Source organism: Dama dama, chromosome 30 (assembly GCF_033118175.1).
Source record: "Dama dama isolate Ldn47 chromosome 30, ASM3311817v1, whole genome shotgun sequence".
Classification (NCBI taxonomy): domain Eukaryota; kingdom Metazoa; phylum Chordata; class Mammalia; order Artiodactyla; family Cervidae; genus Dama; species Dama dama.
In genome coordinates, this window is record NC_083710.1 from 75,640,436 (window position 1) to 75,662,413 (window position 21,978).

The 21,978-nt window shown below is 40.9% G+C and overlaps 1 protein-coding gene across 2 annotated transcripts in view; it reads right to left on the bottom strand.

Moving 5' to 3' along the window:
- Nucleotides 1-21,978, bottom strand: part of LOC133049216 (ATP-binding cassette sub-family C member 4-like) — a 150,363-nt gene that overhangs the window by 115,309 nt on the left and 13,076 nt on the right. For both annotated transcript variants that reach the window (XM_061133178.1, XM_061133179.1), the window contains exons 4-10: nt 17,712-17,801; nt 16,504-16,667; nt 15,149-15,274; nt 13,266-13,515; nt 7,260-7,361; nt 3,071-3,160; nt 1,676-1,867 (exon numbers count right to left, since the gene is read on the bottom strand). In XM_061133178.1, coding sequence (XP_060989161.1) covers nt 1,676-1,867; nt 3,071-3,160; nt 7,260-7,361; nt 13,266-13,515; nt 15,149-15,274; nt 16,504-16,667; nt 17,712-17,801 — 1,014 coding nt within the window. The remainder of the gene's footprint in view (nt 1-1,675; nt 1,868-3,070; nt 3,161-7,259; nt 7,362-13,265; nt 13,516-15,148; nt 15,275-16,503; nt 16,668-17,711; nt 17,802-21,978) is intronic.

Sequence of the window (21,978 nt, forward strand, 5' to 3'; positions counted from 1 at the left end):
TACTGAGTCCACAGTATGAAGAGTGGACTCAGTAACAATATCATTTCCACAAAAGAATGATCTCCCATTAACAACAACCCAGGAGAAAGAAACAAGAGCATTAAACAAGCAATTCTGTTTTGTTCACATCATCACAAAATACTACTCATCTGATACAATCTATGATGTTCAAGTCATTGTTCAAGCAAAATTACTATTGCTTCACAAAGCGAGTTTGGAGCCTTTAACACCTTACCTTTCAAACACCATCCCAATCTTTTCCTCACAGTACAAAAGAACACACTGCACTGAACAGGCCTGGGGAGGAGAAGCCCTTTAATGCTATTATTTAGATTTTTATAACCCAAGGGAGTAACACAGTATTTATCAGTATTTACATTCTTCTTTCTTTTTTGCCAGATTATATTGTTTTATCAGGTAATTTCATTTTCACCATTCATTCACTGATTTCATCTAAATTTCAGAGTTTCACCTTGCCATTTTCTGTGAACTGCAGAGTCTTTTCTGAAAACAATCTCTCCCCCAGTGAAACAATGCAGTATTAAGAAGAAATGTTAAAGCATTCTATTTTCTTTAAATAAAAATACTAGTCATAACCAAGTGGAAAGAAAACCTGGAGACTGAAAGGGACTGAGGAGGTACCAGCCAAGTCCAGGGGGCAGACCTCATGTGGCATCTGATTCAAGCCAATGGTAATGGAGACTTCTCAGTGAGATGATTAGCAACAGGTAAACTAGAAGGTTGATAATATTGAGGAATTTGGGTTATTTTTCAGATGAAATAATATGTTTTTCCAAAGGCTCTCTTATCTCTTAGAGAAAAACTAGTCAAATGTTTGTGTGTTAGTCACTCAGTGGTGTCTGACTCTTTACAACCCAATGGACTGTAGCTCACCAGGCAATATTGGAGTGGATAATTATTCCCTTCTCCAGGGGATCTTCCAAGCCCAGGAATCGAACCCACATCTCCTGAACTGCAGGCTGGGTCTTTACCGTCTGAGCCACCAGGGAAGCTTTGAAAGTGAAAGTGAAAGTCACTCTGTTGTGTCCTGTTCTTTGCGACCCCTGGACTACAGAGTCCATGGAATTCTCCAGGCTAGAATACTGTAGTGGGTAGCCATTCCCATCTCCAGGGGATCTTCCCAATCCAGGGATCGAACCTAGGTCTCTCACATTGCAGGCAGACTCTTTACCAGCTGAGCCGAAACCTTTACAGATGAACTAATCTGAGGTCTAGGATCTGCTCCAGAATAACCTGGGGTGGGGGTGGGGCTGGCAGAGGCAGGAGTGAAGATGAGGCAAGACTGGCCACCAGCTGCTCCTGGTTGAAGCTGGGGAGTGGGCACATGAGGGTTCATTACACTGTGCACTCTAATTTTAGACATTTCTGTAATTGTCCACTACGAAAACAAGTTAAAAGTGAATGAAACTTCACAAAGTGAAACAACTCCCTCCTCAACAAGGCATTCTGTAAACGTCTTTATGACATCAGGATTGAAGGAGTAGCATATGTGCCGGCATACTTACTCAGAAGACTGGTGTAAATAGTAAACAACATTGAACAATCTTTCAAAGTTAAAAAAAAAAAAAAGGAACTTTCAACAAACTTTACTGATCGTTTAAACCAAGTCTGTCATTTGAAATTCTAGTACATGCACTCAAAAGTCCTTACTCACCTCTCCCAAAGCACAAGCCTTTATTACTTCTTCATATCGGTCTTTTTCATATTTCTTCCCAAATAAAATGTTACTCCTCACAGTTCCTGAGAATACCCAGGGCTGCTGAGAAACATACGCGATCCTCCCGTGCACGCTGACCTGCCCATGGCTTGGAGGCAGCTCCCCCAGCACAGCGTGTAACAGTGACGACTGAAACAGATGGCAACACACACATGTGAACAGGGTGCACTCAGGATGAAACCCATCGCGTAGCACAGCCGACCCCAGCCTGGTGCCTGATACACAATAGAACACTTGCATTTAGAACAGGATAAAGTACAGGCCTGGAAGTTTGGACAAAAAGAATTGAAAATAACACTATTGGTCAATGCAAATGAATGACTGATAAGGAATATTAATAAAATACTATAACAATTTCCTCTGCCCAAGAGGAGCCCCCAAATGAAGCACTACATTCAGCAAAAAAAAACTAAGAATGTTTAAAATCTTTCACTAGCAGAGCAGCCCAGCAGGATGTGTATATCATGTGTCTGATGTTTAGTGCAGTTGTCCCTGCATCCAGGTATCCTTCATTTGACAAACAGTTATTCTTAAAAAGCTATGGTGAAAACTATATCCAAAGATGATTACTTAAAAGACTTCTGAAATGAATTGTATCTAAAGAGCAAAAGTCCATCATAGAGGAAATTACCACCCTATCATGTACACATCCCACATTTAGGTTTCTGTATTTTGTTGTTTCATAACACAGGATACTGAAGTGCAAGAGCACATGTCTTTCAAATCTCTTGTAACACACAGAAGTGACATATCTGTGTCTACACCATCAGAGTGCTCACCACACTGGGCTGAAATTAACTGCCTGTGTATCTGTCTCGTCCTGGAATCTGGTTGCCTCTGGACGGCAGAGACGCTGGGGTCTGGCTCACATCTGTGTCTTTAGCTCCAGCACGTGCTGAACATTCACTACACGTGCACTGAAAGGATCACATCAAGTCACGTGAGGAAATGCTCACAGCTTCCTGGAAGAGCCTTCACCATCTCCAGACTTCCTACAGGGGCCACTGTGATGAAAAGAAGTCCCCACTGTCTACATCCATCCTGAACAGCTGCCACATAAATAATTTCATTCACTGAGATGTCCAAATTCCTGACAATGGTTCCCAACTGTGCAATGTGAAGCACCAAGAAAGAAAACAGTGTGTGCTTATCTAGATTTATTTGGCCATGAAACCTTCTTGCAAAACTAATATTCTATGGAACACAGTTTGAGAAACGTTGTTCTAGGTACACCCAATTCAAACTGTATCACACACAGCTCTGGGCTCAACTCTGAGAATTTAACAAGGGCAGTGGAGTTGCATCAAGCTGACAAAAGGCATCACAACTTACCTTTCCTGCACCCACAGGTCCAACCACAGCTAACAGTTCACCGGGTGTGGCAGCAAAGAAAAGGTCTTGTAGGGTTGGGGTTCCTGATTTCTGCAAATTAAAGTTTATAAAAATGTGCCCATTTCAATAAAGTAACATACATTACTTCAGAATGTAGAGAAAATTAAATAATAGTCATTGATATGCTAATGTAATCTACATTTTTCTCTTTCCTATTTTAAGATACTAAGTCCTGGAGGCCTTTTCATCCAATCATACATATCTCTTTGGGGGTTAACAAGGCTCATTCTTTTACCAGATTTCCATAAGGACATAGCTCTAGACACCCACAGAATTTTAGTAGTAGAAATGACAAGGCACCTGCCTGAAATGCAAACTGAATAATGCACATAAGCTTATTAACATAATGCACTTAATAGAATATTCAGCTTGGAAGGTTTTTAATCATTTGTAAGTTTTCATCATGATTCTTGGTTTTAACTGTCTCATTAATCTCCACAGTTCAATTCAGTTCAGTCACTCAGTCGTGTCCAACTCTTTGTGACCCCATGGACTGCAGCATGCCAGGCTTCCCTGTCCATCACCAACTCCCAGAACTCACTCAAACTCATGTCTGTGGAGTCAGTGATGCCATACAACCATCTCATCCTTTGTCATTCCCTTCTCCTCCTGCCCTCAATCTTTCCCAGCATCAGGGTCTTTTCCAATGAGTCAGCTCTTCACATCAGGTGGCCAAAGTGTTGGAGCTTCAGCTTCAGCATCAGTCCTTCCAGTGAATGTTCAGGACTGATTTCCTTTAAGATTGACTGGTTTGACCTCTTTGGTGTCCAAGGGACTCTCAAGAGTCTTCTCCAGCACCCCAGTTCAAAAGCATCAATCAATCCCCACAAGATGGCAGCATAAGTTCCTGGCATGCCTGGCCCTTTAATTAAATAATTTGAAATCTCCACTAATCTCTCCACTTTCATTTGATAAAGAATGAACCTTAGTAGTGTTCAGCAAGCAAAGGGTACTTTATATAATAGTCACTCTTGGCAAATTGTTATTAATAATGGTCCAAGCTCTAATTTTTAACAAAAGCTCTAATTTAATACCACCACCAGCAACAACAACAAAAAATAGGGAATTAATTAATTATGACATGATGAATCAAAGTGATAAAGCCTCAATTTTAAATGTACTTATATGCATTACCTGTCTTTGCTGAACGGAGGATAATAAAGTACTTCTACTGAAGAAAAACAGGCAGTTTATTTACTGTCTGAGCCACCAGGGAAGCCCGAAGGAACAAAATAACGACAAAAACCATGGAGATACGTGCGCTAGGACCCCCACCCAGTGCAGAGAAGGACAAAGTATTCCTGTGCCAATAACAAGTCACATTCTTGAGAGACTTACAGGTTCATGTATGTCTTTACATATCATACATGTTAAGAAAATTGTCAATAGCTGCCAATGCTTAAAAAAAAAAGAAAAAAGAATGGTGACACTTGACTCTAAAGTGCCCCAAAGACTAAAAACACAGACTCTGAATTTAAAGTTTGGATATTCCTCAAAATGAAAAACTTCTTCGGAAAAAAAAAAAAAGAAAAGAAAAATTTCTCCGGAAAGAAATGAACTAATTATAAAGAATTCACAGGCTAAAAAATGACAATTATTTTTCATGGTCAAAAACACCAGCCCCAGATTTTAAAAAGACTATAAATCTACCAATAAGAAGCAGATGTTAAAACATAAGAAATATTTTTTAACCTTCTCCACTTCTTTCTTATTTTCTGACACTTAGGGTTCCTATTTTATTACTTTTCACTCAGTTATGATTAAAAAACAATGAGTCACATACAAACGTCAGCTCCCTGACATCACCCCTCACAGTTTCCCAGGGTCAGACACAGCTCCCTCCCTGTTCAGGCTTCAGTGTCGGGCACTACTCTGCCGTGACCAGTAGAGGGCAGCACTCAGTAGCACAGACGTGCTGCTGCTGCTAAGTCGCTACAGTCGTTTCCGACTCTGTGCGACCCCATAGACGCGGGCAGCCCACCAGACAACCCCGTCCCTGGGATTCTCCAGACAAGAACACTGGAGTGGGTTGCCATTTCATTCTCCAGTGCATGAAAGTGAAAAGTGAAAGTGAAGTCGCTCAGTCGTGTCCGACTCTTAGCAACCCCATGGACTGCAGCCTACGAGGCTCCTCTGTCCATGGGATTTTCCAGGCAAGAGTACTGGAGTGGGGTGCAGACGTGCTAGGTCTAGTCAACTCCTGGTTATCCAGGCTCAGGGGATGCTGACTCAACAAGGATCATCGGCTGAGCCTCCACTCTGTACCAGACATAGTTGAAAACCCCTGCCCCATGAAGAAACGGAGGCTCCCACAGGATCATTTATTTTAAAGCTTCAAGATTGAGACCAAGTTCCATCATTTCATGAATGAGACCCGGGTCCCTGAGATCTGCCCCCACCTGCCCACCTGCCCACCTGGCTGTCTAGTGGAGCAGGTTACAGAGTTCATGTCTATCTCCTGCCTCCCAACCCAGCAGGGGCTTCATTCAGATTCAGATTCTCTTTAAAACCCCCATGTCTGTGTCCCCCGTCTAAGGGATCTCTCACCCAAGATCTAACCTGACAGTCATAACTACTAATGACCCCAGTAAGGGGCACAGTCCTTCCATAGGCAAAGCCAGGACAACATAATAGGCTCTTCTGTTTTACAATGAAAGTTGCACAAAAATCTGAGAACTTGTTATTAAGTTCTTGAAAGAAAAACAAAATAGTTCATTTTAAAATGCTGCATAATTTGGTACAAAAGAAATTTGGTAACGGGTCATTAAAAAATATGTGTTATCAGTCACATAGAGTGGTATTCATAAAGGAATTTTAGTGATGCTTCCCATAAATGCTTCATGAGTACTGTGATGAGAAATACGAAGCAGGAGGTAAATCTACTGGAATAAGGTATGAGAAACTCTCAGGATAGGTCAGGCACCTGTGAGTTTCCATGTGCAAATGGTACAGGGATGTGGTTTTATATATTTGGGAACATATTATATTACTGTGTTATTGATGGAGATGGCAGGCACTTAATCAGAAGTTTGTGAACACCACGAAGGTGGCAAAACAGAGTCACAGGCATGAAAGACAGGAGGAGTCTACAGAGTCTAGACACTTGCTCTATGGTCCCCACTCTGACAACAGCCAGGATCCTGAGTTCTGCTCTGGACAGTGGACCCTCTGGTAGAGACATCTCCTTCCTGAGTCCTCCCGGCTGTCAGGTGGGAACAGTTTCCTGCCTTTGCTAATTTCTGGGTTGTCTCACCCACCACCATTTTGCTGTTTCTGCTTTTCCCCACTCTTATCTATGTAACTAATTCCCTGCATGGAACTCCATCTCCTGTGGTGGGGTTCTGTTTTCCTGACTGATCCACACTGATACAGGAGGATGAGCACAGAGGACCAGGGAACCAGGGAGGCAGGAACATTTCAATCACTGGTAAAGGAGGCAGCATTGCATGTGCAATTTTGAAAGTGGACTGTTGTTTTTTTTTTCTGTTTGCCAGAAAGTCATAAATAAACCAAATGTTGGAAAATCACCAGTTCTCCCTGTCAGTTTCCACACACTGCAACCCTTCAACTAGGAATGACTAGTGCTCACTACGCCCACCTGCTTACTGCCCCTGGCCGCTACCAAAGTAGCCAGAATCATCTGGAAGCTTAGGATGGGGGAGCCCCCACTCTATCCCACAGCAAAGATCCAAATCATGGCCTCACTGCATGTACAATAAAGTGATCTGATAATCAAGGCAAAAAATGTATGCTGATTCCCCAAAGCCTTTTTAACAACTGTATGTGTATTCATTAGTTAAACCATTCCATACTGCAGCATTTTGTCCATCCAATCCTGTAAATTCTAACATTATAAACACATGTACTTTAAATTCAAAATGTGCTAATACTTTGAAAGCTATTTTGAAAATGAAAGAAAGGGCAACATGTCAAACTTCTTAGGCTGATTTTACATTTAATCTCCATTGGCTGCAAACCTTATTCCTGATTTTGAGAACTTTTATAACATACTCTCAATATATGAGCAAATCACATTTTACACCATGTGGAAAACCTCATCATACTCCCATAAACCTGTGTCTTCAGTTGTCAATTAGTAGTCATGATCTTGGAGTGGAGGACTTGTTACCTTATCCCAAGAAGCAGTGAAATCATCCACGTCCACTATTGTTTCACCATCTGATGGCAGCTGAGGGTTGAGCTGTGGTATCTCATCAAGTAATAGGAAGTTCTACAGAAAAAGGAGAAACACAGATTGTTAAACTATAAGAACAAAGAACAAACAAAAATAATTGCTTTCCTGGAATTTGTATTAAAAGATTTTATACAGCCTACATATCATTTTGTCAGCTGTATTTAAACTAGCTTTGTTTCATATCAGAACATACTAAGTAATATGTATTATATACAATAATATATATCATATGGTATACATAATCATATAATATAGTATATATAGTATGCATAGAGTGTTTTATATACATATGTATGTGTATATATAAACATATTTATATACAAAGCACATATAAGAATATTTTATATACAAACACTGTTATTTAATTGCTCAGTCAAGTCTGACTCTTTTGAGACCTACATGGGATTATCTGGACAAGAATACTGGAGTGGGTTGCCATTTCCTTCTCCAGGGGATCTTCCCAACCTAGGGATAAAACCTGCATCTCTTGCATCTCCTGCACTGGCAAGAGGATTCTTTACCACTGCGCCACCTGGGAAGCCATATAAACATCAGGTTATTTACAATTAGTACCACCTGAGAATCCACATATACATAAAATAAACAGTTCCTTAGTCAGTGCAGTTCAGTCACTCAGTCACGTCCAACTCTTTGTGACCCCATGAATTGCAGCACGCCAGGCTTCCCTGTCCATCACCAACTCCTAGAGCCTACTCAAACTCATGTCCATCGAGTCAGTGATGCCATCCAGATATCTCATCCTCTGTCGTCCCCTTCTCCTACAGCCCCCAAATCCTTCCAGTATCAGGGGCTTTTCCAATGAGTCAACTCTTCGCATGAGGTGGCAAAGTATTGGAGTTTCAGCTTCAGCATCAGTCCTTCCAATGAACACCCAGGACTGATCTCCTTTAGGATGGACTGGTTGGATCCCCTCGTGGTCCAAGGGATTCTCAAAAGTCTTCTCCAACACCACAATTCAAAAGCATCAATGCTTCAGTACTCAGCTTTCTTTATAGTCCAACTCTTACATCCACACATGACCTCTGGAAAAACCATAGCCTTGACTAGACAGACCTTTGTTGACAAAATAATGTCTCTGCTTTTTAATATGCTGTCTAGTTTGGTCATAACTTTCCTACCAAAGAGTAAGCATCTTTCAATTTCATGGCTGCAATCACCATCTGCAGTGATTATGGAGACCAAAAAAATAAAGTCAGCCACAATTTCCACTGTTTCCCCATCTATTTGCCAGGAAGTGATGGGACTGGATGCCATGATCTTAGTTTCCTGAATGTTGAGCTTTAAGCCAACTTTTTCACTCTCTTCTCTCACTTTCATCAAGAGGCTCTTTAGTTCTTCTTCACTTTCTGCCATAAGGGTGGTATCATCTGTATATCTGAGGTTAATGATATTTCTCCCAGAAATCTTGATTCCATCTTGTGCTTCTTCCAGCCCAGCATTTCTCATGATGTACTCTGCATATAAGTTAAATAAGCAGGGTGAAAATATACAGCCTTGACATACTCCTTTTCCTATTTGGAGCCAGTCTGTTGTTCCATGTCCAGTTCTAACTGTTGCTTCCTGACCTGCATACCGGTTTCTCAAGAGGCAGGTCAGGTGGTCCAGTATTTCCATCTCTTTCAGAATTTTCCACAGTTTACGGTGATCCACACAGTCAAAGGTTTTGGCATAGTCAATAAAGCAGAAATAGATGTTTTTCTGGAACTCTCTTGCTTTTTCGATGATCCATCAAATGTTGGCAATTTGATCTCTGGTCCCTCTGCCTTATCTAAAACCAACTTGAACATCTGGAAGTTCACGGTTCATGTATTACTGAAGCCTAGCTTGGAGAATTTTGAGCATTTCTTTACTAGCGTGTGAGATGAGTGCAATTGTGTGGTAGTTTGAGCATTATTTGGCATTGCCTTTCTTTGCAATTGGAATGAAAACTGACCTTTTCCAATCCTGTGGTCACTGCTGAGTTTTCCAAATTTGCTGACATATTGAGTGTAGCATTTTCACGGCATCATCTTTTAGAATTTGAAATAGCTCAACTGGAATTTCATCACCTCCACTAGCTTTCTTCCTAGTGATACTTCCTAAGATCCACTTGACTTCACATTCCAGGATGCCTGGCTCTAGGTGAGCGATCACACCGTCATGATTATCTGGGTCATGAAGATCTTTTTTGTTTAGTTCTTTGGTGTATTCTTGCCACTTTTTCTTAATACCCTCTGCTTCTGTTAGGTCTATACCATTTCTGTCCTTCATTGAGCCCATCTTTGCATGAAATGTTCCCTTGGTATCTCTAATTTTCTTGAAGAGATCTATGGCCTTTCCTATTCTATTGTTTTCCTCTATTTCTTTGCATTAATCACTGAGGAAGGCTTTCTTATCTCTCTTTGCTATTCTTTAGAACTCTGCATTCCAATGGGTATCTCTCCTTTCCTCCTTTGATTTTTGCTTCTCTTCTTTTCACAGCTCTTTGTCAGGCCTCCTCAGATAGCCATTTTGCTATATGCGATTCTTTTTCTTGGGGATGGTCTTGATCCCTGTCTCCTGTACAATGTCATAAACCTCTGTCCATAGTTCTGACAGAATATGGTCCACTGGAGAAGGGAATCGCAAACCACTTCAGTATTCTTGCCTTGAGAACCCCATGAACAGTATGAAAAGGCAAAATGATAGAACAATGCAAGATGAACTCCCCAGGTCAGTAGGTGCCCAATTTGCTACTGGAGATCAATGGAGAAATAACTCCAGAAAGAATGAAGGGATGGAGCCAAAGCAAAAAAAACACCCAGTTGTGGATGTAACTGGTGATAGAAGCAAGGTCCAATGCTGTAAAGAGTAATATTGCATAGGAACCTGGACTGTTAGGTCCATGAATCAAGGCAAATTGGAAGTGGTCAAGCAGGAGATGGAAAGAATGAACATCGACATTCTAGGAATCAGTGAATTAAGATGGACTGGAATGGGTGAATTTAACTCAGATGACCATTATATCTACTACTGTGGGCAGGAATCCCTTAGAAGAAATGGAGTAGCCATCATAGTCAACAAAAGAGTCCAAAATGTGGTACTTGGATACAATCTCAAAAACAGCAGAATGATCTCTGTTCATTTCTAAGGCAAACCATTCAATATTACATAATCCAAGTCTATGCCCTGACCAGTAATGCTAAAAAAGCTGAAGTTGAACAGTTCTATGAAGACCTACAAGAACTTTTAGAACTAACACCCAAAAAAGATGTCCTTTTCATTATAGGGGACTGAAATGCAAAAGTAGGAAGTCAAGAAATACCCGGAGTAACAGGCAAATTTGGCCTTGGAGTACAGAATGAAGCAGGTCAAAGGCTAACAGAGGTCTGCCAAGAGAATGCACTGGTCATAGCAAACACCCTCTTCCAAAAACACAAGAGAAGACTCTACACAAGGACATCAACAGAGGTCAATGCCAAAATCAGATTGATTATATTCTTTGCAGTCAAAGATGGAAAAGTTCTATACAGTCAACAAAAACAAGACCAGGAGCTGACTATGGCTTAGATCATGAACTCCTTATTGCCAAATTGAGACTTAAATTGAAGAAAGTGGGGAAAACCACTAGACCATTCAAATCACCTTTGACTCTGCCCACATCAAAAGTGCTTCCTTCATCAGAACACAGAGCAGCTTGACAAAGAAAATTTGTCAGCCCCAAACAAGTCAAAGTTTTCCCCAGGTCATAATTTTAATACTACTGCACATACCTACATGGAAGAAATTTCAAGCCTCAGACAGTTTAACTGAATTTTGATGGCAAAGAAATAAAAAATCCTAGTGAATCAAAAACTCCAAAGTATGATCATGTAGGTTTAAAGACCCTGATGCTGGGTAAGATCAATACAGGAGGAGAAGGGGACGACAGAGGATGAGATGGTTGGATGGCATCACTGACTCAATGGACATGAGTTTGGGTAAGCTTCGGGAGTTGGTGAGGGACAGGGAGACCTGGTGTGCTGCAGTCCATGGGGTCACAAAGAGTTGGACACGACTGAGCAACTGAATTGAGCTGAAATAAACTAGGTGATTCTGATGAACTAGACAACTAAATATTTTAAAGGGTTGTAGAAACTATATGGGCTGAAGAAGCATCTAATATCTAAATGAAAGTCTTATACCAATTACTTCAACCCACCAGGAAGCAAGGGCTTCCCTGGTGGCTCAGAGGGTAAAGCGTCCGCCTGCAATGCAGGAGACCTGGGCTCGATCCCTGGGTCTGGAAGATCCCCTGGAGAAGGAAATGGCAACCCACTCCAGTACTCTTGCCTGGAAAATCCCATGGACAGAGAAGCCTGGTAGGCCACAGTCCATGGGGTCACAAAGAGTCAGACAAGACTGAGCGACTTTAACTTCACTTCACCAGGAAGCAGTTCCCCACGCTAGCACCTACTCTTCTCACCACTCCACTCTTATTCTCAGCCATTGGTCCCATCTTTACTGAAAATAGCTACTGCTGACAGATCTCTAAATTCCTAGACTAACTTCCTGCCAGACATCTTGTATACACAAGGGAAATTTTAGGTTTTCTGCCCAGATCACAAGTGCTTCCTCCATCAGAACACAAAGCAGCCTGACAAAATTTGTCAGCCCCAGAAAATTCAATGTTCTCCCCAGGTCATAATTTTAATATTACTGCACACATCTACATGAGAAGAAATTTCAAGCCTCGGACAGTTCAATTGCACTTTGGTGGGAAAAGAATAAAAACCCTACCCAAATATTTGAGCACAACTCCCTGAAAACCTTCTGCAGGACTCCTTTCATGTCACAGTTCTTGGTATATCACATAACGTACCAAAGAATCAGAGTTATTACTTTTTCCACTACAACCATACTTAATGGTTAGGCATTTGCAAGAGCCCAGACATGATGAAGCTGGAAGTTTTCTTCAGTTAAATACTTTCTGAGCATCTGCTATTTGAGAGGACTACAAAGATGAAAGAGGCACTGTATCTGCCCTTTAGGTAAGTCCGGACCTTAGGGAGAGAAAGAAATCCATTTACACCTAGCTTAATGAGGACAAAGTCACGTCCAAGAGCTCAAAGGAGGAGATAGGATTTCAAGAGGATGTGCTGGTTACTTTTATGTTAATTTAGGTAAACCACAGTCCCCAGACACTTGTTCAAATACGTATTATAGTGAAAGCATTTTTCAGATGAGATGGACACTTAAATAAGTAGACTCTCAGTAAAGCATAGAGCAGATTATCCTCAATAATGTAGGTGGGTCACATCCAATCAGTTAAAGGCCTTAAGAAAAATTTGACTAATATCAACAATAATAAAACCACAGCCGCACAACACACACATGAAGCTTCCATCTTGGACAAATTACCGTGTCACTCATTACATCATTACAATCCAAGGATATTCCTGAATGTCTTATTTCAAGACATGAAAGCTATGAAAAAGAAATTATGTAAGCTGCATGGACCATCCCTTATCAGTGTTGCTAGAAGTCCCATAAGAATGATAAACTCAGGGAATCAGAAATGACCCAGTATGACTGATCTGTTTGATGGGTAATAGTTTTTTTATAGTATAGAAACCTCATCACACACACACAAATCTCATTTGAGTCAGCACAGGAGATGCAGTCTGCTTCCTTCCTTCTCTTGCTTTTAGTCACTTTAATTGCCCTGCAGGCATTGCTGCATTTAGAGCCTGTGCCACTGCTATTGATATTATTGCCCCTAAATGAGCAGGGATCCTACGTTCTTTGCGATGCATTCTACCTAAGAGGAGACAGGAATAAGTAAGACAGTTTGAAATGACTGGCAGATTTGACACTCAGAGAGGTAAATCTCGCCTAACTGGAACACAGTGACACCACAAAAAAGGAGGCAATTTACAAAGAATCCACCTGCGATGGAAAAAAAGTTATTTGTCACCAAACCTCGATTCTTTGGATGCTGACAATGGCCTCTGACACCTTCTCGACAGCCATGGGGAAGTACAGGGTACTTGAAAACCGCAGAGCCTCGAACAGTGTCACCACTACAAACACTTGGCTGGCTGTGATCCAGTTGTCAAGGAGATCATTGGTGATGAAGGTGACAAAAATCATAATTTTGCTGACAGCGAAAAATGATGCTAAATTCATTCCTCTAAGGTAGGAACTTTTCAGAATCTTGGAAATTTCCTTCCTAGAAAGGACAGTAGGAAAAAGCATTTTTAAGAACCATTGACATCCAACACATGAATTCAAGTGCCCTTTGTGAGTGGCCCCTTTTTAGGGAGTGGACACAGATTAAGGTAAACCATCAATCATGTCATGGAGACACTCAGAGTGCACAACTGGGACTCTGCTCCGAACCAAGGACTATGCACTTTATCACCACTTCACTTTTCCAACTAAATGAAGCCTTAATGTCACACTTTTAAAAAACTCGGCTCAATCCGACAGGATTTGAACATACATTCAACAAGCATTCACAACCACATGTCCTGTGCTGGGCTCCTCACTGATGACAGAAAAAAATGCCCACCCCCACGAGGACCTCATGAACTTGGAGAGGAAAAGAATAATAAACCCCGGGACTTCCCTTATGGTCCCATGGATAAGAATCGGCCTCCCAATGTAGCGGACATGGGCTCAATCTCTGGTCTAGAAGATTCCACATGCTGCAGAGCAGCTAAGCCTGTGCGCCACAACTACTGAACCCAAGTTCTAGAGCCCGTGCACTACTGCAGCTACTGAAGCCTGTGCACCCAGAGCCTGTGCTTCGGAACTAGAGAAACCACCCCAATGAGAAGCCCAAGTACAGCAATGAAAAAGTAGTCCCCGCCCACCACAACTAAAGAAATCCTGTGTGCAACAATGAAGACCCAGCACAAACAAAAATAAGTGAATAAAGAAATAAAAAAGATGTAGTATGATGTGTGTGTACATTTTTAAAAAAGAATAAACACAAAATTTGTGAGACACCAAGACATTAGACAAAGGCAGCCAGCACATCCCCACAGGAGCACAGAACAGAGTCATGTAACTCAAAGCCGTAGAGATGGGACCAGTCACACACATGTGGACCCTGAGAAGATGAGTGGGAGTCAGTTAGGACTGGCAGAGACCAGAGAAGAAGGAAGATGAGAGTGTATTTCCAGCAGAGGGCGGGGCCCCCACAAAGATGCAAAGTGAGAGGTGACAGGGTACTGCCAGGGAATTCTAAGTACCCCGTGCTCGAGTATAAACACTCATCAGATATTTAAATGAAACATTTTTTAAAATCTACAAACATAAAGCAAAGACAAAGGAATAGTATTTTCATGGCTCTGTTTGGAATGAGTAATACTGATTTATAATGTTTGGCCTAATACAGGTATACTCAATCTATAATCTCCCCATTTATGCTATATTATAAGCTATATGTATTAGCTATAGTATATGTATAGCTATAGGTATATATATATTGCTATAGCTATATATAATATATTAGCTATACATATATTATAGTTTTAGTTTAAATATCATCTCAAACACTAATATCTTAGAATCATTGCTTATTTGGGATTTGCAGAATTAAAAGTATTTGGAATTTCATTTCTGTATAAGTAAGAATCATATGTATTTCAAGAAGATGGTAAATGGAAGAGCAGCTTAAAATGACATCTCTACTATCTCCCTTAACCCTCCTGCCACATATGGGGGGATGGAGGGGTTGTATTTAAATTTACCTGAATGTGAAAACTTGGTAAGACTTCTAAACCATTTAGTAAATATAGGAAATAAAACAGTACAAACATACACTGTGATATATTAAAAAAAAAAAAAAAACTTACCTTCTCAGTCTGGAAATAAGGTCTATAAATGACTTTTCCCAAGCATTCATTTTTATTGTTTTGATGCCACTTATAACTTCACTTATGGTACTGATGCTGTCGTCTGTGAGAGCTGCGGTCTTACTCCTGAGGGGACAGACATGAGAGATGAGCCTTAGTGATCACAGCCCAACTTTCTGTGGCAGCAACAGTGGACACAGGGAGGGATCAATGATCAAATTATTTTCTACAGCTGTTTTGAGCTGACAAACAGGCAAGTCCTACTCAAAGCACAGATTGACAGAAACTTAAATTAGGAAGTCAACCATTCAGTCCAATTCAAGAAGCAACTTGGAGAACTTGCCATATCAGCTAAGGAAGACCTGAAATGAGTCAGATACAAACCATCTTCCCAAGGAGGTCGTGCTTGGGCAGAGAAGGCAGAAAGGGATGTAACAGGAAGACAGTGTCTATGATGTAAAAAAAATAGGAGCTGAATTAAAATTAAAATTAAAGTATTATTAATTAAAAAACTAAATTAAAATTCTGGGGAGCTGAAAAGATGGGGCTGTTAATTCCACTGGGAAAAGAGAACAAGAAAATCTTTAGAGACCTGGTAGCATTGGAACAGAGCCTTGAAAGGTAAGGAACATCTCTCCATACCAAACACAGGAAAGGAAATTCTAAATAGACTAAAATACCACACATAAAGTCACCAGAAAAGGAAAAAAAACAAAAACAAAAACAAAACCTTAAAGAAAAAGTATTTCAATCAGCACACCACCTCCATCACCTGAAAACCTGGACAATGACCCACCTCCAACCCTCTGGGACCTGCTTCAGGTCTATCTCATCACCATTAGGCCCTTCATCACCAGCCACAGTTCTATCACATATGCTGCTGGGACTGTGGGGCTTTATAAAGACATAATTAAGGTCAACCTTGCCCTTGGGGTGCCTATAACTTAATACAAATGTTGAAATAAAACAAGACATAAATACACTACCTGAAAGTGGCTCTAAAACAAGCTTAACAAAAATAAATGCAGCTAGAAATGGGCCTGTAAAATTATTACTCTTTTTAATAATGTTTAAATAACTTGGATATTGGTAAATTCTTCTTAAGGACTTTCTACGTACTGAAGTACAGTGTCAGGAAGAGCCAGTGAGTGCCATCACCTTTTCTGTTTAAAGATCAGCCTTCAGCTTAAGGCTGGAGCCTCCACTGGCTAAGCCTGAAGGGTCTACAACCCATGCAACGAAGAGACTAGAGAAGGCATTGGTTTTGTTTTTGAACAGAAGCGTCGACTTCATTGGCAGGCTGTGGACATTACCAAGCACATATCACCTATTTTTTAAAGCAGTGTTTCTCTTACCGGAGTGATGAAAAGAACTTTCCAAAGCAGCTTTGCAAAAGCAGAAGAATAATGAGAACTGCCATCCCAGCAAGACACGACATTCCTATTTCCATCCAGAGCAGGGCAGTCACTGCGATAGCCTGCAGTGGCCCCACCCACAGATAGTGCAGGAACATCATTACCTTAAAAGAGAAAGACAAAGCCTTCTTAGAACTGTATACAATCAAAATCAGTAAATACACAGCGTAGAAACAATCTGCTCTGAAAGAACAGATAGGAACCTAAACAAGGATATCTCAGTGGGTTTTAAACCTGCTAAAGCAGAAACCTGTGTCCACCCCAGATGATGCTGTTCCTGGCAGCACAGGGCTAGCTTCAGGGACATCCAGGGAGAACCCGACCAGCAGCACTGAAGGAAGATGTTGATTTTGTCTACACCACAGATGAGCTCAGGGCATCCCCAACCTCTCACTGCACTCTATATTCCACCCCATCTCACTCTAGCATCCAAGAAAACCTTATATTATGGTAAGTACCACACTCTCCAGGAATTATTTGTCTACTTATCTCCCTAATGGGCTGTGGTTTCTCCACAGCAAAAACTAAATCATATTCAACCCTGAAACTGAGTAGCAGCCTTACTTCATGTTTGATGAATGAATAACTGAAAGAGAAGTGTCTAGTGCAACACGGATCTGACCAACAGCTACAAGGTCCTGGATACTGTGATCTATTCATAAAGTCAGTGGAAAAAAAGAGTGTGAGGGGACAGAAGAGAGTAGGTTGTGTCTGGCTGAGGGCCACCCACTTGGCATTAGTCCTCGCAGGCTCCCTATGCAGCAGGCACTGAACAGGGCACAGTGGAAAGAACAACCCCTGCCCACCAGGCCTTCAGCAGCCAGAGGAGGAGGAAGACAGTTCAGGCAGCAACACTGACTCCACGTGCCAAGAAGGGCCATGCCAGGAGGACCGCTAGGGACACTCACTGAGCCGGGCAAGAACACTGCTGCCTGTCTATTACTAGAAAAACAAAACCCTCACCTATAGGACAACCCACATTATTACATCTAAGTTGCACAGAGGAAATGAGTTAGATAAAGAGAATACTTGTCTTAAGTCCTCAACAGAGCCCTGGCCGACACCAAACCCTGGCACCTGGCATCCCAATGAGCTGAACCCAGTGAGAAAGACGGGACATGGAAGAGGATCCCTCAGGAGCAGCTTACCTGGTCAAACCTGTTCACATCGTTGGACAGCAGGTTGACTATCTGGCCTGCGGTGGTCTTCCCCATGGCCGAGCTACTCAGGCGAAGTGACTGAAATGAGAGAGGGAGACAGAGAATTGGATTCCTGAGGTGATACCAAGTCATCTTAGAACATAACACAATGGAGCATGTGTTCTGGGGTCCTGAGTGGTATCAGCAGGAGCAGGATGACCACTGAAAGTGGGGATCTAGGGACCCTTCTTCAGCCCTTAACTTAATGTGGTGGCAGCCCTGCCAGCAAGGACGGCAAAGGGAAGAAAGGGGGTAGAAGCAAATCCACCACCCAGTTCCTCAGTGAACTTGAACCTGCCTGAAGTGTAAAGGGTATAGGTTTAGACTTCAGTTCAGTTCAGTCGCTCAGTCGTGTCCGACTCTGTGACCCCATGAATCACAGCATGCCAGGCCTCCCTGTCTATCACCAACTCCTGGAGTTTACCCAAACTCATGTTCATTGAGTTGGTGATGCCATCCAGCCATCTCATCCTCTGTTGTCCCCTTCTCCTCCTGCCCCCAATCCCTCCCACCATCAGGGTCTTTTCCAATGAGTCAACTCTTTGCATGAGGTGACAAAGTATTGGAGTTTCAGCTTCAGCATCAGTCCTTCCAATGAACACCCAGGACTGATCTCCTTTAGGATGGACTGGTTGGATCTCCCTGCAGTCCAAGGGACTCTCAAGAGTCTTCTCCAACACCACAGTTCAAAAGCATCAATTTTTCAGCGCTCAGCTTTTTAGACTTAGGGGTCACCTAAAGTAATTTTGAGGCAAATTAGATGAGAGTAGAGAGACTGCCTTAAGGAAATAAAATAAGAGACTTGGACTATAAATCCGGATCAATCATTAATTCTGTGGGTGATGTCATTTTAACACTTTTGGTTTAGCTTCTTCATTCTAAAGAGTATGGAATCCACATTCTGAAGAGTATTAAAGGGAATCTTCATTTCCTTTCATTCTGAAATGAGTATAATGCTCAAAACACTATTCCTGTGAGGAACCGCTGTTCTTAATACCAGTCTTCTGAATTTAAAAAACACATCCTGTGTTTCAAAGTTCCTTTATTTGGTAGAAGAAAAAAAAAAAAAAAACTCTGAAAAATGCCCTAGAAAGCCGAGGAACCTGAACAGACACCACAAGTTGTTTCAACAAACCATCAAGTGGAGGCTCTGATCCAAACAAAATGTCATAGTTCATAAAAGCTTCTCATCTAGTCCTTGAGTTAAACAGGAAACTCAGCAATCAAGTGTGATTATAAAACAGTATAGCTGTGATGGAAGAGAGTATAGCAGTTCCTCAAAAAAGTAAACATAAAATCAGCATCTAGTAGAGCAAGACCACTTTTACGGATGTACTCAAAAGAACTGAACACACAAACTTGGTCTTTTTGCACACCTGTGTGCAAATGTTCACAATAGCCAAAGGTGGAAATAAACCAAAATCCACTGACAGATGAATGAATACAAACAATGTTGTATAGACCTATAATGGAATATTATTCAGCCTTAAAAAAAATTAAATTCTGGCACCGGCTTCAAAATAGATGAACCTTGAAGACATTGTGCTACATGACATAAGCTAGACATAAAATGACAAACATTGTGTGATTCCACTGATATACAGCACCTAGAGTAGTCACATTCAGAGAGAGAAGCAGCAGAATGGTGATGGGTGTGAGGTGGGAAGTTCTGGCTATGGACAGTGGCGACGGCTGCAAAGCAATGTGAAAGTACTTGATGTGAATAAACAGTGTACTTAAAAAGAGTTAAGATACTAAATGTTATATTGTGTATATTTTGCCACAATGTAAAAAATCAATGATAAAAAGCCAAAAGTAATTTACCAAAGCTGTGGAAATGTGAATAAACAACAATTCATTTTACATATGATACCTCCTAAAAGATCATTCTAAGTTCAGCTGAAAAGAGCACTAAAAAGCTGAATGGGGCATTTTAGGAAGCTGCAGATGTGCAGCCTTAGAGAGCTCCTGGAGATGTGCCCCAGCCTTGAACCAATGGTGCAGACAAATGACGACCATGAGCTTAGTAGCCATTCCATTTCTAACACCCAGTGTGATTTCTTCCTAGGACCAGGGATTAGAAGTTGAATAAGAACCACAAATGTTCAGAGCTGCTCTATAGCACCAGATTTGCCCCAAGGAATCAGCCCACCTGTAACCTACAAAAAAGAAGTGCCTTATTTCTGCACCTCAGCAGGATTCTGGGTGCAAGGCTGGTTCCAGCGCTAAGTCACTTCAGTCATGTCTGACTCTTTGCAACCCTGTGGACTGTAGCCCGCCAGGTTCCTTTGTCCATGGGACTCTCCAGGCAAGAATCCTGGAGTGAGCTGCCATTTCCTTCTCCAGGGCATCTTTCTGACCCAGGAATTGAACCGAGGTCTCCTTCATTGCAGGCAGATTCTTTAACATCTGAGCTACCAGGGATGCACTAGATGCAAGGCTAGGCACAAGGTAATCTGTCTTTCCCACATTTCTTGAATTTCAGAGTAAGTCTATGGTTTAACCTCTAAAATTCCTGACTTCATACAGGGACAGTTCTTTCAGGCATAATCAAGTCAGCAAATGAACACCTTTGGGAGAAATTTACATTCACACAAGCATATGTACCAGGTCAGATCAGATTTCCCAAAGGTGATGTTCCAAATATTAGTTGGAAAGAAGAAAAACAGGTGGACTATGGCTCACCTATACAGCAAAGAGTAAGCTTTGACTGACCCATCACCTCACACCTAACTTAAGGCTTTCAAAGTATAGTTCTGGTGAATTTCATGCATATTCATGGAGCTAAGCATAATCTAGGAAGACAAACATCATTTGTGGGGAAATCTAAGTATTTGTCTGCTAAATGGTGGACTGTGAAGGAGAATAGGGCTTCCCTGGTGGCTCAGCGGTTAAAAATCTACCTCTCCTGGTGGAGGAAATGGCAATGCACTCTTATATTCTTACCTGGAGAAGTCCATGGACAGAGGAGCCTGGTGGACTATAGTTCATGGGGTCACAGAGCACAACTTAGCGACTGAGCAAGCACGCACGTACACAAGATGACGATGGAAGACAAGGAAGACCCCTGACTAGAGTGTAGGGGCACCACTGCCATTTCTGCATCACCCAAGAGGAAACCTCATGCAATAGCCAAACACAGACTGTGAGATATCAGGGCCCTGGATTCACACAGCCCTGACATTAATAAGACTCTGCTCAAGGAAAGATGAGAAGACACCTTACATTTTGCAAAGAAAAGCATTCCTAAGAAACAGAATCTCTAGATAAGTAGCAACCAGGTAAAAGAAACAATAATTTTGATTTAACTTATTTGGTTTAGTTTTCAAAAAGGATTTTTTAATAAAAATATTAATATATATATTTATTAAATATATTTATTAATATATATATTAAATATATATATTTAAGGTGTGCAATGTGATGTTTTGTTAAAAATACACATTGGGAAATGATTCTGTAGTAAAACCAATTAACATATTCATCATCTCATGTAGTTATCATTTTGTGTATGTGAGATGAGATCACTAAGATCCACTCTCTCAGCAACTTTCAAGTATACAACACAGTTAAGTAAGGATTTGAAAAAAACCAAACAATGCAGAGCAACAAGATACCCAGGAACAAATTTATATGGAGTCTTTAGCTCCTGACATAGTGCATCTGTTTGGCAATTTCTTTGTAAAGACACATGAAATCCTTACTCTTTTTATATTAGCTAAGACTGGAATAAACTATGAAATAATTCTATGGCATTTCTCAATAGAAAATCACTGAACACATCAAATCAGGTCTTATTAAAACTACTATAATGCATGCTAAAGACAAAAAGTAAATACTTAATTATGAAAATAATTTGAATGAACAGCCACAAATTCTCTCCAAAATTGCCAGGGACAATGGAAAATTTCAAGTTTTATCCCAAATATCCAACTATTTTCTTTAATACCATTAAAACAATCATAATCATATAATATAGTGAGTGAGTCTGTATATGGCATAGATTCTATTTATATTTTTCTTTAGTTAACACAATTTTACTGAATATGAATAAATGGGCCATATAAAAATATAATCATTACCTTTCTCAAACACATTCTGTTCTCCTAGATTTAGATTTTTTTTTTTTTTTTTTACAGTGTATCTGGTCCTGGTTTTCTTTTTTTTTTTTTTTCTCTTTCTTTTTTTTTTTTTTTTATTATTATTTTTTTTTTTC